Source organism: Gouania willdenowi, chromosome 9 (assembly GCF_900634775.1).
Source record: "Gouania willdenowi chromosome 9, fGouWil2.1, whole genome shotgun sequence".
In the NCBI taxonomy this organism is placed as follows: domain Eukaryota; kingdom Metazoa; phylum Chordata; class Actinopteri; order Blenniiformes; family Gobiesocidae; genus Gouania; species Gouania willdenowi.
The window spans coordinates 26,347,896-26,362,278 of NC_041052.1; the positions used below are offsets into that span (position 1 = coordinate 26,347,896).

At 37.3% G+C, this 14,383-nt stretch overlaps 1 protein-coding gene across 1 annotated transcript in view; it reads left to right on the plus strand.

Annotated features, from left to right (window-relative positions):
• The window catches only part of ncor2 (nuclear receptor corepressor 2), a 134,135-nt gene extending 124,438 nt beyond the window's left edge, over positions 1-9,697 (plus strand). The window contains 6 exon segments of the mRNA XM_028458640.1: positions 472-606; positions 1,822-1,964; positions 2,069-2,122; positions 2,910-3,095; positions 6,956-7,135; positions 7,215-9,697. Of these exon segments, the coding sequence (XP_028314441.1) occupies positions 472-606; positions 1,822-1,964; positions 2,069-2,122; positions 2,910-3,095; positions 6,956-7,135; positions 7,215-7,411 (895 nt within the window). The 3' untranslated portion in view covers positions 7,412-9,697.
• Positions 9,698-14,383: the final 4,686 nt, after the last annotated feature.

Sequence of the window (14,383 nt, forward strand, 5' to 3'; positions counted from 1 at the left end):
TTGTTTTTATGTAATTGATTGTGTATTTGTGTGTTCTGAGTATAAAAACAATATTCTCAAATATTTTACAACACACTTATGTATGTACTGTCTGTAGTAAGTGTAACACTGAACAAAAGAAGACCTAAGCCCATATGATGAATGGAGAACAAGTGTTTTCCATTCATCATAGTGTTTTCCATTGCGCACATCAGTGTTCCACTGGTTCTTATAAATGTCTATTCATATAGTGGTTTGTGTGTCATTTGAAAACAAATTACCATTTTCAGAAGAAATTACATTATTTTGAATGCAAAGTTTCATTTTGCAGGAGAATTGAGGGGTTTTGCCCATTGCGTGTGTTATTTTGGATTTGTGTGTAGGCATACTTTCAGAAAGTGTCTGTAAACAATTAAGAAAAACTGTAAAGGATAAAAGTCCCTGATACCCTTTCTTGGTTTTAAGGTTTTGTTCTCTTTGGGTTTTCTTCAGGTCTCCCCTTCAAACGAAGACGTCACCTGTGAGTGTTTCCAATGACTGCATTGAACCAGTTTCGCCTGCTGGGGTCAACACTGAGCCCGACTCCCAGGGAGGGCACGCCTACTCCAGTGATCAAGGAGAGCAAGGGTGAATCCTCCAGTTACTGCTTCACTTATATTAACCTGAGTTAGATCCTGTTGTGACAGTTATGGCCAGTTTGACATTGAACATGTTCTTTTTGTTTTGTTTTTTCTTAAGTCTAACAGAAAGTAGCTTCTCTTGCATTTGTGATTACTTTGAATGGAGAAAATAGGTGGACCAAAATAAGCTCAACATGTTAAAGTTGCTAAAACCTGCAATAATGAGTATTGACCAGTGTCAAAGAACATGTATCTATTAGTTTGTTTTGGTTATATTGGTTAGAGAACATATTATACTTTTATATTTAAGTTTTTAAAAGGGGCTGTAGGTGGCAGTAATGAGTTACTCAAATTTCTTTATAGCTCACTAGCTAAGATTCCCTTTTGTTCTTGCTTTACCTCCTTCTAATGTTTGATAAATTGTGGTGGTGATGTCTGCCAAAATCATTGCATATTGTATGAGTTTTACATGTCATCTGGTCCCAAAGTGTTCTTCAGGCCAAATGTTTGCGTGAGCAAACAGAATTATAACCATTTAGTGTCTGAGATGTTGTTCTTACTTCGTAGATGAGGTCCATCAAAGGGAAGTGGCAAATATTCCTCTGTTTTTTGTAAGCTGTGCTCTGGTGCCTTAACTCCAGATTTAGCCAATAAAGTGGTTGTGCAACACTTAAATTATTTATGCAGAGATGTTGGAGATGTCAGGAGTTTTCAGTATCTATTTTGGTCGTGATAATTTCCTTCCTGGGTTGGTGTGTGGATCCCTGCCTGGGTTTCTGTGTGTTCCTCTCATCTCTGCTGCACTAATGGTTTCCACAGACTGAACTCTGAGGCACGGGGCAGCTGTAAAGTGTCTGCTTTGTTTCAGTGATGTAGCTTTGTCGCTCTTAGATCATTGTAGTGAGTCTTTATGCTTTTGTCCTGAGACAAACAGCAGTTTGTCAACGGAATGGGAGATACTGACATTGTCCATATTTTATGGTTTTATTTTGTTTATTAGTGTGTGCTGTTACTGGGGAAAATAGAAAGGCATTTACCTATACTTAGTATTAGATTACTAGGTGATAATATACAATACTAAGAATTTTTAGTTGTTGACACTAAGGAATGAAGGAGGAAAGCAGATGGCTTTGTTGAGATGAATGGATTTGGAGTCTCAATGCGAGAAAAAGAAGTGTGTGTGTGCGTCTGTGCTAACCCAGCATCATTGTACCTCCTGCAGAATGGGCTCCCGTTCTCCTCCCAACACGTCCCAACCTCCCGCGTTCTTTAGCAAGTTGACTGAGAACACATCAGCCATCGTGAAGTTCAAGAAACAGGAGATGATTAAGAAGATGACTGTGGTTGGAAATGACAGCGATTTCAGTAAGTCGGATATTGGAGCAGACAGAAGTAAAAAGCTGTAAAGAAAAGCAACACTGCCTTGATTTTAATGAAGTAAATATATCAAAGCTTGTCCTCACTTGTAGATGCTGGTCAGCCTGGAACTGAAATCTTCAATATGCCTGCATCCACAACTGCAGGTATATTTTTAAACATCCTTAACTGAAACAACACACCTTGTAAGTGTGTTGACATGTCTTATCTCTACTAATACAGCATCCCTGGCCAAACATAACTTCTGTGTGTGCGTGTGTATATGTGTGTGCGTGTGTGTGTTTATATGTGTGCGTGTGTGTGTGTGCATTTAAGAAGAAAATAAATTAGTCATATTTATGATTCTGCTGCATGGATTTTTTCAGGTAATCTAGGTTTACCACTGATATACACTGTAATGTATTTAAATGTATTGATTGATCAAAGAATGAATTGGGTGTATTAGGCAGATCAATCCATGGTGCACCTGTATTGCCCACTGATGATGCAGGATTAGGTTCTAGTTCTTCCTGTACTATAACCTAATATGTTTACTAGAACCTGTAAAAGCCATGTTTATAGGGTCTTCTCTATTGTTTACGACAACACGTTGCACTGTTGGATTTTAGTTTGGAAAAACCTAGACCTTTGATGTTTTGTCCTTTTATTGATGTTATTACCATACATTGATTGAACATTAGGTTTGATTCTGTCTCCTATCTTCCCTTAATAGTCCGTTAGATTTTTGTTTTTAGTTCTTATCTGCTCAATCAAACATAAGCTGTCAGTCCTGTAAAGTTCTTAATCTGCCCTCTGTTATTTTTAAAAGTAGATCAGACGCTTTGTGTGAAATATGGCACTGATTGTTCTAATGGAATATTTGATTTCTTTTAGTGGTCCTGTTCTGTCTTGGTTTAAGTCACGTTAACATTCTGCCTCTCCTTTTTCTCACAGGACCCATCAGTGTCCGCAGCCACCCAGTCCCTGAGGCTCCTGGTAATTCCATCGGCTTAGAGGCCATAATCAGAAAGGCCCTAATGGGCAAATACGATGAACAGTCTGAGGAGCGCTCTCCATCCAATCCTGCCATCAACCCTCTGAGCTCTGCGGACGGACGGGCTGAGGACTCATTCTTACAAGGTCAAGCCTCCCTCATGTGATCCATATTTTTAACGCAGGCTTCATATTGTCTTTGTATTTGTGCTGATCTCTGTTTTCTAAAACAATGCCTTTGTTGCAGCTTGCGTTGTTGGTCCTGCAGTTTGAATGTGCCTTTGGTTGGTGCTGAGTACTGGTGAATTAGTTTGGTCAGCCATTTTCTTCAGTGATGTATCAGTAGCTCACGAACAATGAGCCCTATAAAATTCATTTAATTTTTTCACAAATTCCATGTTTTCTGCATAATTTCTTTTAAATTCCGTTTTTCTAGCGATATTAATCTTTTTTTTTTTTTTTTAATTATTTGTTTTTAACTCCTGTGAGGAAAAAAAATACTAATAAAAAAGCAAACCATAATTAAACAAAAATTTATGTCAAAAATGTCACCATATTTCCCCTCAGGGATCAATGGTTTACTGAATCTGAGCAGGTTTATTGATTAAATTTTGATCAACTTAAATTAATTTAACCTAATTTATAGGGCTGTAACCAAGAAAATGGTTGGTCGACCAAGACTATGGCACACGTAGCGATTAGTCAACCAAAATAAAAAAGTGCCTTGATTCAGCAGTCAGTGCACTGTCAGGTTGATGCTGCCGTCTGCTATGCATGTGGACTGAACACATGCGGCGTTGCGTCATATACTTAATTGACAGTGGCGAGAGTTAACAGGAAAAAAGGCCCGTCTACTTTCAAAATATATCAGTAGACTACATTAAAATTGCACAAATGTTACCCATTGTAATTTTATTATTTTTCAAATAATGAACAACTTTTAATGCTGAAATTGAAAGTCAAGGTCCCTCTATATTTAATAATAATTTTATTAATAATTGGTCGACCAATGAAAAAGTTGGTCGACCACGATGGCATCGACCAATTAGTCGACTAAACGACCAAAGTTGGCAGCTCTACTAATTTAAAATATCCTGATGACATTATTCCAGACCGTAAAGAATAAACAAAAATGCAAGGAAGCATCAGTTATTTCACAGTTCTGTAGCTGGGCCCTAAATCAGGGCTCTACATACATTTGCACTGCTTCTGTCATAAAGCTCCTGTGCTCCAAACAACTGTAGTGTTTACCTGAGGTGTCTTTTGTTTATTTGCCCTTGTAGTAGTTTATTGTTAATGAAGCCTTTTCCATATTCATCATATATTTCTAACTTATTTTGATTGTAAAGGTTGTAAAACACCTCTCAACTAGTGCAACAAGACTTTTATAGATATCTAAAAGTATCAAGTTATTATTAGCATTTTAAGGAAAAAAGTGGAAAAATATTTATTAAATAGTTTGATACATATAATTCAAACATTAAAAAAAGGATAATATCTGATTTGCATCAATCCCTAAGTAACTTAAACTTACCCTTACACTTAAAAAATGAGTGGTAAAAAGAAGCAGAATTGACATATATATATTAGATAAAGAATGGAAATGTGTAAGTGCCTCCCAGTGGAACAGCACAAAATCACATGTTTGCCTTTAGTTGGAAACCTAGGAGCAGATGTTTGGAGCAACTGCTGTGATGGCACACTTTAGTTCTGGAAACTGTAACTGGTGGAGAGAAAGTTGCTCTCCCATGGTAACCAGTGTCATAGTTATTGTGGATGGTTCACTGTCCAAATCTGCTGGAAGGAAATACATCAAGCATTACAAACCGTTTTTAGTTTGTGCTTTCCATGCAAATGAAAAACTTTGTACTTTTTTCTGCAAATATAATTGTTTGGTTTTAACTAAAGCGGAAGATAATCAATTTATCAAGTTATTTCTTGTAAAGCATATATTAATACTGTATGTATGTACACTACTGGTCAAAAGTTTTAGAACACCCTAATTGTTCCAGTTATTTATTGCAATTCAAGTCGTGCAAGTCCAATGAATAGCTTGAAATGGTACAAAGGTAAGTAATTAACAGCCAGAGGTAAAAAAAAAAAGGTTTGGTAACCCAAAACTGAACAACAATGTACATTTCAGAATTATACTAATAGCCCTTTTTCAGGGAACAAGAAGTAGGTTTAAAATTTAAAGCTGTGAAGGTTGACACAATAAACTGAATAAGTTACAATAAAGAACGGGAAAAAGTGTGGCGTTCTAAAACTTTTGACTGTGTGTGCGCGTGTGTGTGAGTGCGTGCGCGTGTGTGTGTGTGGGAATGTATGATTTATCGTCAAAAAAAATTTCACCGGTAAGAATTTGTCATACCACGGTATAAACGATAAATTCCAATGTCGAAGATTAGCGAGGGCCACGGGCCATTTGTCCCTCAATTTAACCAAGAATGCCCCAAAAAAAACCGTGTTCCACGGGCCAAAACTGCCCCTGTTTGTTGTCAACTTTATATCTTTGGAGCGGAACGCTGTTTATGGAAGCTCTGACATGTACCGCCACTGCCCCTTTACACACCGCCGTCTGTCTGTGTGTGCACGGTGGTCGTTACAGCTACCAGAAGCTGCTGTGCTGCGATACATCATGGACCACTACTTGGTTAAGACCAGACAACCATCCAACAAAGGGAACCAATTCAAATTCCTCCATCAGATCCACCCAAAGATCCACAAACACGGGGACAGAGATGAACCTGCAGCATTGATTATGAACTGGAAACTCAACTAAAGCTAACAATGCTAAGCTAACACACGACACACAGAGCTAATGCTAACCACTCCATATATGGAATAGACCAAATAAAAAGAACAGATCTTACTGTCATCAAACCACAGAGAGCCACCAATTAGTTTATGGTGAGATTTAACACTTATGTGGAAGAATAAAAGCTTAACATGTCACACGTTGTGTTAAATAAATGTTAGCATAAATAATAATGTCACTATTAATCCATCCCAATTTGTGAAACGCAATATTTTTTAATTATATTTCACATGTTCACAGACAAAGCTGGTCCCATTAGACTAATGTAACTATTGAGATTATTACACCTAAATATACTGAATGATTAAACCATCACCTTGATCTGGTTTAATTATAGGAAATCAGAGAGATATAGTATATTTATTGATCAAATACATAAACAAGATTCATCAGCAGTAAAAACACTAATGGAGTTATTTGTGCTTTTCATGTGCTTTTTATTTTTTAGAAAATACATTTATTTCAAATGAGGAAATAAATGAATTACATACAATAACAATAATAGAGTGAGCCACATGCATAAATAAATTCCATAAAATATCATCTCATGAACTCTTTGAGTCAGCAGCTATTGTAGCCTTTTTAAATGTGTCTAATGTTGATGTATTAAGATTTATTTGTGTTTGTAAAGAACCTGTTTACACTAATGATTTTTTTTAATAGTTTTTTTTTTTATCGTGATTTTTATCATTATTGTGATAATACCAGAAATGATTGGGATTGGGTTTTTGTCAATATCGCCCATCCCTAGTGTGTATATATGTGTATCGATTAGAAAGCACTACCTAAATTTGAATTAAGTAATCTTACACTGTTTTTTACTATTGTTGATGAAGTTTTGTCTTGTGTTTTTTAATCTTCAGTAAACCCACAAAGCAAACATTTACCAGGCTTTATCATGCTGTATGCGCCACTAACGGACATAAAGAATGATCTTTACTGTGAACTAAAGCTCTAAGCTTTTGGAAAAATTAAAACAAATGTATTTGTAGCTTTAGCACATATTTAATATTGTAGAGATATTACTTCATCCAGAGTCATGTTACCAGTTTGAACTTGGATATTTAACAACTGATCAAAACTACTTGAGGTAATGTTGGTTTGTCAGTAACTTAGCAGCATTACTGACTATGGAGAGGATGTTTAAGGGCAGAACCAGCAGCTCTGCTCATGCCTCCATTGTTTGCAGGTGGAGCAAAGTCTTCAAAGACCAACGGGCGCTCCAACGGCCGCAAGACCAAATCACCCGGGCCAGGTCTGTCAGGGGGGGAAAGACCCTCATCTGTGTCCTCGGTCCACTCTGAAGGAGACTGCAACCGACGAACTCCACTCACTAACAGAGTGTGGGAGGACCGGCCCTTGTCTGCAGGTATCCCCTCTCACTCTGAGTACATCACCTGATGGAAAGCCTCAACCTCTCCAACACTTTGTTTCTGTTATATTTGCAGGTTCCACACCGACCCCGTTTCCGTGCAATCCGCTGATCATGAGGTTTCCCAGCGGTACGGGAACTGCTCATTCCCCCTCCTCTGGCCAACAGGGGGCCCCGGGCCCAGGGGCGGGGCCTGCACAGAGCCGGTCCTGGGAGGAGGAGCCCAAACCGCTGCTCATGTCTCAGTATGAGACGCTGTCGGACAGCGAGTGAAGATGCACAACAACTGGACCCACCTCAGTGCTACACACACACACACATACACACACACACACACACACACACACACACACACACACACCATTCCAGCCTGCTTCTCCTGCTTCAGCCATCAAACCAGGTTTACCTGCACCTTTCACACACTTGAAACTGAGTAGTGATGAAGAGAGACTCGCTGCTACTCTCATTGTGCGTGTCAAATGTGTAACGCGTTTACTCCAGGACTGCTCTAAAGGAAAAATCACTTTGCTTTTCCTTACTGGCCTTATCAACACACACACACTGACTCACACCTGGTGGATATGAGTCGACGTGACGTTGGCCTCCAATTGTCACCTGATTGTGAATCATGTGACCTGTGCCCACACACACTCTTACTGCTGGACACTGCGCCCCCTACAGAGAGGATGCCTGAGGAGAATAACTTCCTGTTTTGTTCTTTTGTTTGTTGTGCTGTTTCCAGTCCAGTCCTGTGTTAACTGTGCTCACACCTGCACTTCATTCTGATGTCTCTTCTCTTCTCTGTCATGGTGGAGCTGGTTTTGTGGTGAGCAGAGATTGAGATGTGTGAGTGGGGATTCATATCATTGGTTTACAGGGTAAACATGCTGTTCATCGCTGATGTCACTATAAACATGGCACTGAGACAAGGGACACTCTCTCACTGTTTTTATACAAACATGTCTGTGTTTATGAAGCACTTCATCGTACGTCAGGTCAATACCCAGTTTTTAAGAATCTGAGAATCAAATGGACTGGAACATGGAAGACGCCCTCACTGGAAGGTTCCTGTAACCACGCTGGTTATTAGTTTGGTCCGACCTCCTTCCTGTTCCTCTCACACACAGTGACAATCACATCGCAGTGAACGTTTCAAGTTGCAGCCCAAGCCCAAAGCTGCAGAAAGGTAAACTCTGCAGTTTCCTTTAACCTCAACAGAGATGACAAAAAGCCATCTTGCATTGATCTTTTGGTCCACAGTGGAAAGAAGTGACGGCGGCGACTTCAGGCTGCTCGTATAAACATGAAGCTGTTGTGACAGTCTGACCTCTGACCTTTTACTGCCCTAGGGAGACTTCCTGTCAGGCAGATTTTGTACAGCTATGAGATATTTCTAGTGTTAAGTGCCATTTATTTTCCTCACACATTACTGAAGTTATCAAGTGACGCACAACATTTAATTTTTTTGCCCCCCTCACAGGCTTCATCCTGTCTACTTTGGGAAATATTTTTAAAAAGTAAAGAAATGTCTTTTTTAAAAAAAAATGTTTTTTCATTTTAATGTTTTTTAAAACTTCTGATTCCATCACTGCCTTAGATTGTAACGGTTTCACTCAGTAGATCAATCCTCCAGCAGGTGAAAACTGTCCACATCAGCACATCTTGCTTCAAGTGTACTTCACTGCAGCGCCCGGAAGTGGAGGGTTAACATTAGCCTCATGTTTGCACAGCCACTCATCTCTGGATCATTGGACCGTGTTTTCTCCTTGGGTTAAATGGCTGGACACTAAGTTTGTGGTTCATGAAGCTTTCATCCATCTCTGGTTTATCTTTTCAACACAAGCACGACTGTTAAAAGACTACCTCCCCTTCCTCCTCCATCGCTCCCATCCATGACGCATTTCACCTGCATAAAACTCATCTCAGTCGTGTTTTTTTTTCCTTAAACCTCGAGACTCATGGATGGTTTGTTGACTCCCCACACAAAAGGAAAAAGAAAATCTGGGCTTTTATTTGTTGGTCTCTGCATGTTGATCGCTTATCCATAAGGGAAGTGAAGAATGAGATGCTTAACAGACAAAGCCATATCAGCCGTTTCCTAACCTGGTGACTCTCATGTCATTTATTTGTTTTGTTTTTAATCGTACTGAAGTGAATTTTAACCTGCATTTAACTTTTTGTGATTTTTTTTTTTTATTGGAAGGAAATTATTCATTCAAACATGGCAAAAGACATAAACTGATTTTCCCTGGTCTGTCCAATGAGGGGGTGGGAGGGCCAGATTTACTTCCAATTGTTCAACCATTCTGTGCATTTTCTTTTTTTTTTATTATTATTATTATAACCCACTGTATAATAGCAAGGATTGTATATACAACTAAAGAGATGTAAATATTTATGTGGCTTGCTTTAAGGTTGGTAATGCAAAAACAAAAGAAGAAATATTCACATGTTTAAAGTTCTACATGCCCACCAGCAAGCTTTGTGGATAGCAGTGTAAAAATGAAAAACAAAAAAAATACACTGCCTTAATGTTTAAATAAAAAGCTTATTGCCATTCATTGTCTCAGACTCCCTTGATTACATGGGTGAGGTTTATATATGTTACTTCATTAAGAAGGGATGGATCAACTTCAATCTGTGTGGTTAGTGTGTGTATGTAGAGATGCAACAATATATTGAGATACTACGTTAAAAAGATTTATTGTTGATGGTACGAGGGTCACCCCAGGGGGAAGTGAACCCTGCCTTTCCATCCCTGCTACATCTGTGCCCAGTGAGCGTCTCTTTTCCACTGCTGAAGACTGTTAAATAGTTAATGCCCAACGGTCTCAATTACTGGCAGAAAATGTAGACGTGTTCATATTATTGAAAAAGAACATGGATTTTTATAGCACTTTACATTGATGTACATTATTGTTTCACTCTACCCTTAGTGGTGGTAAGCTATTATTGTAGCCACAGCTGCCCTGGGGCAGACTGACAGAAGTGAGGTTGCCATAGTGCACCATCAGCCCTTCATCACTCAAACACTACATTCATACTAGGCAATGTGGGTGAAGTGTCTTGTCTGAGAACACAATAGATATTAGAGCAACTGCCCCCACTGTGGCACCTGGAATTCTCAGTGGTTTCTATCCAACGACTAACCAGACCTAGACCTAGACCTAGACCTAGACCTAGACCTGCTGAGCTTCAGAGATCTGACTAGACTGAGCATTGACAGGCTGGTATAAACACCTGTTCGAATAGTCCCTCCTATCTCCTTTTCCTTAACCCCGTGGATGACGTCACGTGGTTAAGGAAAGGTGTTAGGAGATGAGTTAGGAAACGGCCATCACGGTTGTTTTGACAATCAGACGCACTCCGACTAGATGACGTAATAATCTGACGGCTGCAAAGGTTAGTGACGTCTGCCGTGGTGAAAAACAACAAATTTACGAAAATGGACTAAAAACTCATTTATAAAACTTTCCACTGATATAATCTCAAAAATCACAAGGTTTGAATGTAAATCAAAAGAAAAGAGGCCACGAGGAACAAAAGTGAAACTAAAAGAACGTCACGTTAAGGGAATGTTTGCTCACACTCACCTTCCACTCACTAATATGAATTATGTTGAATAAAACATAATGTGGCTAAAAATGTCTCTGACCCCTTTTTCTTGAACCACAGAGTGTTTGTTTTATGTCAGTTATAATCTGATAATATGTCTTACATATAATAAGATATGGGTGTTAGATTATTTAAGGTACATCATTGCATTAGTAATTTACATGATCTCCGTTATTTGTCAGCGCTCGGGTGTGCGTCTCCTTTTAAATGTTGTCGCAAGGAATTGTGGGTCAGTATTATCTCGTCTCCTTTGGTAAAGATGCCATAGACATTATATACGTAGACGCCGCATCGACTGCTGTTGCCCACTAGAGCGGTGCGTCTACAGGGCGGCCATCTTGGACCGGTTCCACTCGCTCCTACAGTGTATTACATCTATAGAGGAATGATGTGTTTACACTATTAAAGTTGTCATAAATCACTCAATTCTCAAGCAATTTCCACGGGGTTTGTTTGTAACAAACGTCAGACATAGATAAATAGATAGATAGATAGATAGATAGATAGATAGATAGATGGAACAAAAGGAACCTAGAAAACGTTCAGATGTGCTCAGGCTTTTTTTATTGACAACATTGTTTATAGCTATACATTGCATTTGGCAATTATTATTATTGTATAATTGTACTACTACTGTATTATTGTTATTGCTATTCTCATAAATATCATATTCTCATATTATTATTTTATTTTATAGGTACTGGTATTCTCATTGTATTATTTATATTGCTATTATTATTATTGCTATATTATTATTATTATGATTAAATATTGTTTTTATTATTGTTACTGGACTCTTATTACATTATTTGTTTTGCTTTTATTATTATAACCATTACTATTATTACTATTACTATTATATCATCATCATTAATTATTGTAGCCAAAGAACTGAAATATTCAAGGTTGTGGGTGTGAAGATTAAGTGTTCAGTGGTAAAACCAGCATTTTAAATATATCCGAGCACCTTGTATCATAGCTACATGTGTGGCATTTTTTTTAAAAATTGAGCGATTTGGAAATCGGTTTTAAATTCAACGAATAACTCTACTTAGAGATTGAGAAATATCTCTTTCTGTCATAATGTCTATGCACAGCTGCCTCCACCACCACCGGTCCAAGATGGCGGCGCTGTTGATGTGTCTCTCCACAGCGGCGTCTATGTATGTGATGTCTATGAAGGATGCACCAGTGTTTCCTAGGCTACAGGAGCTAAAAAAAACAAAACAAAAAAAAAACACAAGGAAGCATTGAGAGTTTTTTCCTGAGCTTAAAGAGAACCAGGACCTTCTTTATCATGGCCACCACGTAAACACTTCCGGGGGTGAAGGAAGAGTGGATAGGAAAGGAGATAGGAGGGACTATTCAGACGCTGCCCATATAATAAATGTGGGCCGTGTCGTCTGCTCTAGTTTTTAAAAGACTTGTTATGCAAACTTCATACACAGATAGCAATATTGTTTTAAAGAATGTCATGATGATGACGACGTGATATGGTTTAAATTTTTTATGTTTTTGCGTTCTATCTGCTGTGGCACAGAATTATGTTCATTTTATTTTTTTATATTCCTATTGAGTAGAAAAGTATTGGGTGCCAAGTGTAAAAATGTAGTATAAAAGTTGTAGCTAACACATTTTCATTATTTAGCACATTTTCTTACATTTAACACAACATTTAACCACATATATAGAGGTAAAAAAAAAAAAAGCATTAAATTAAATATTTAAATCTAAATCTAAATGGTATATGTTATATCTAAATGTTAAATCTATATCTAAATGTTAAATCCAAATCTAAATATTTTATGTTAGATTTAAAATTTAACATTTAGATTTAACATTTGACATTTAGATTTAACATTTAACGTTTATATATAAGATTTAACATTTAGACTTAGATTTACATTTAGATATAACATATCACATTTAGCTTTAGATTTAAATATTTAGATTTAATGCTTTTATTTTTTTTTTTACCTCTATATATGTGGTTAAATGTTGTGTTAAATGTAGGAAAATGTGCTAAATATGAGAAAAGTGAGATAAATAATGAAAATGTGTTAGCTAAAACTTTAATACTATATTTTTACACTTGGCACCCCACAGTAAAGGTCCATGAGTGTGTAAGTATGCCCAGAGTTTAGTCAAATAATAATAATAATAAATATATATATATATATATATATATATATATATATATATATATATATATATATATATATATATATATATATATATATATATATATATATATATCGTTTTAGTAGGACTAATCCTATTTATGGAAGCGAAAGTAAATGTGTAATCACAGGTAATAGAGCCGGTAATGGCTGTGTTTGTCCACCAGAGGGCAGCGCAGTCATAATACTGTATAAGGTTCAGGACGGACTGTGAGAGAAAATCAATCAATCAATCAATCAATCTTTATTTGTATAGCGCCAAATCATAACCAATGGTATCTCAAGGCACTTTACAGTAGAGCAGTCTTAAGGACGGACTCTTCATTTTATGGATACACACATATGCATATAAAATCAGTTTGTTTGAGTCGATGTTTATTAATGTTTGTCCCTAAACTGATTTATATCTTCTTTCAGTATGGATAGGCTGTCGATGGGAGAATGTGTGTGTTGATAGTAAAGGATTAATAAAGGTTATTCATCTTGTTTTCTCAGACCGATGATCTAATCTAGTCTTTGTCCTAATCTGGTAGTGTTATTTTTGTTAGTCTTGTCTAGTGCACTTGTCATTTGTAAGACTTCATTCTATCTTTCTACCAGTATTATATTTATACCGAGGCTATTTTCTATGGAAGCCCAAAAGAGTCATAATTAAATAAATAAAAACAACATTTTGAAATAAATACAATTTTGATCAATAACAGCCAAATATATAATATGTCCATAAATTGTTAAATAAGGTAATATTATTATGAAATACGTTTTATTATTCTTAAATATCTATGGTCTTTCTTATTTCATAATGTTCCTTTCCACAATGGTCTTTTTATTTCATAATGTCGTTCTTCAGCAGAATGACTTTGGTCTGTCAATCAAAGAACATAAGGCGGAGCCAAGTGAAGTGATTGGCTGATCCTTTACACAGACATGAGCAGCAGCACTTGCAGTATCGATTCCGTGGAGACTAATCACTAATGCTGAGAAGCCTGAGCGCCACAAGTGCATCACACGTTAGAATAACACAGTCTCATTCTTTACTCGTCACATTTTGACCAAAAGTCAGGACCCCTTAGCGTCAGTGTGTGGAACACTGAACACATGTTTATTTTCTACACTGAGGTTCCGTGTTCCACACACAGGCAATAAAAACATGGCGGACACATATTTTAATAGCAAATTGCCTCATTTCAAGATAGATTGTGGCTTTAGAAATGTTTGGATGACATTTCTAGTGAGAAATGTACCCTTAAATTTCATAGTATTCATTAGGTTTATGTAAATGTAAATCTGTAGTTTGTTCATTACAACGTACATTTTTCCTCGGTTGCTATGACAACCTTTGACGCCAAAAAACTGCAAGCCAAAAGCAGTTAAATATCCATTCACGGACCGAGTAATGTTGTCATTCCCTATTGTTTTCATCTCCTAGCCGTGGTTGGGGGACACAGGG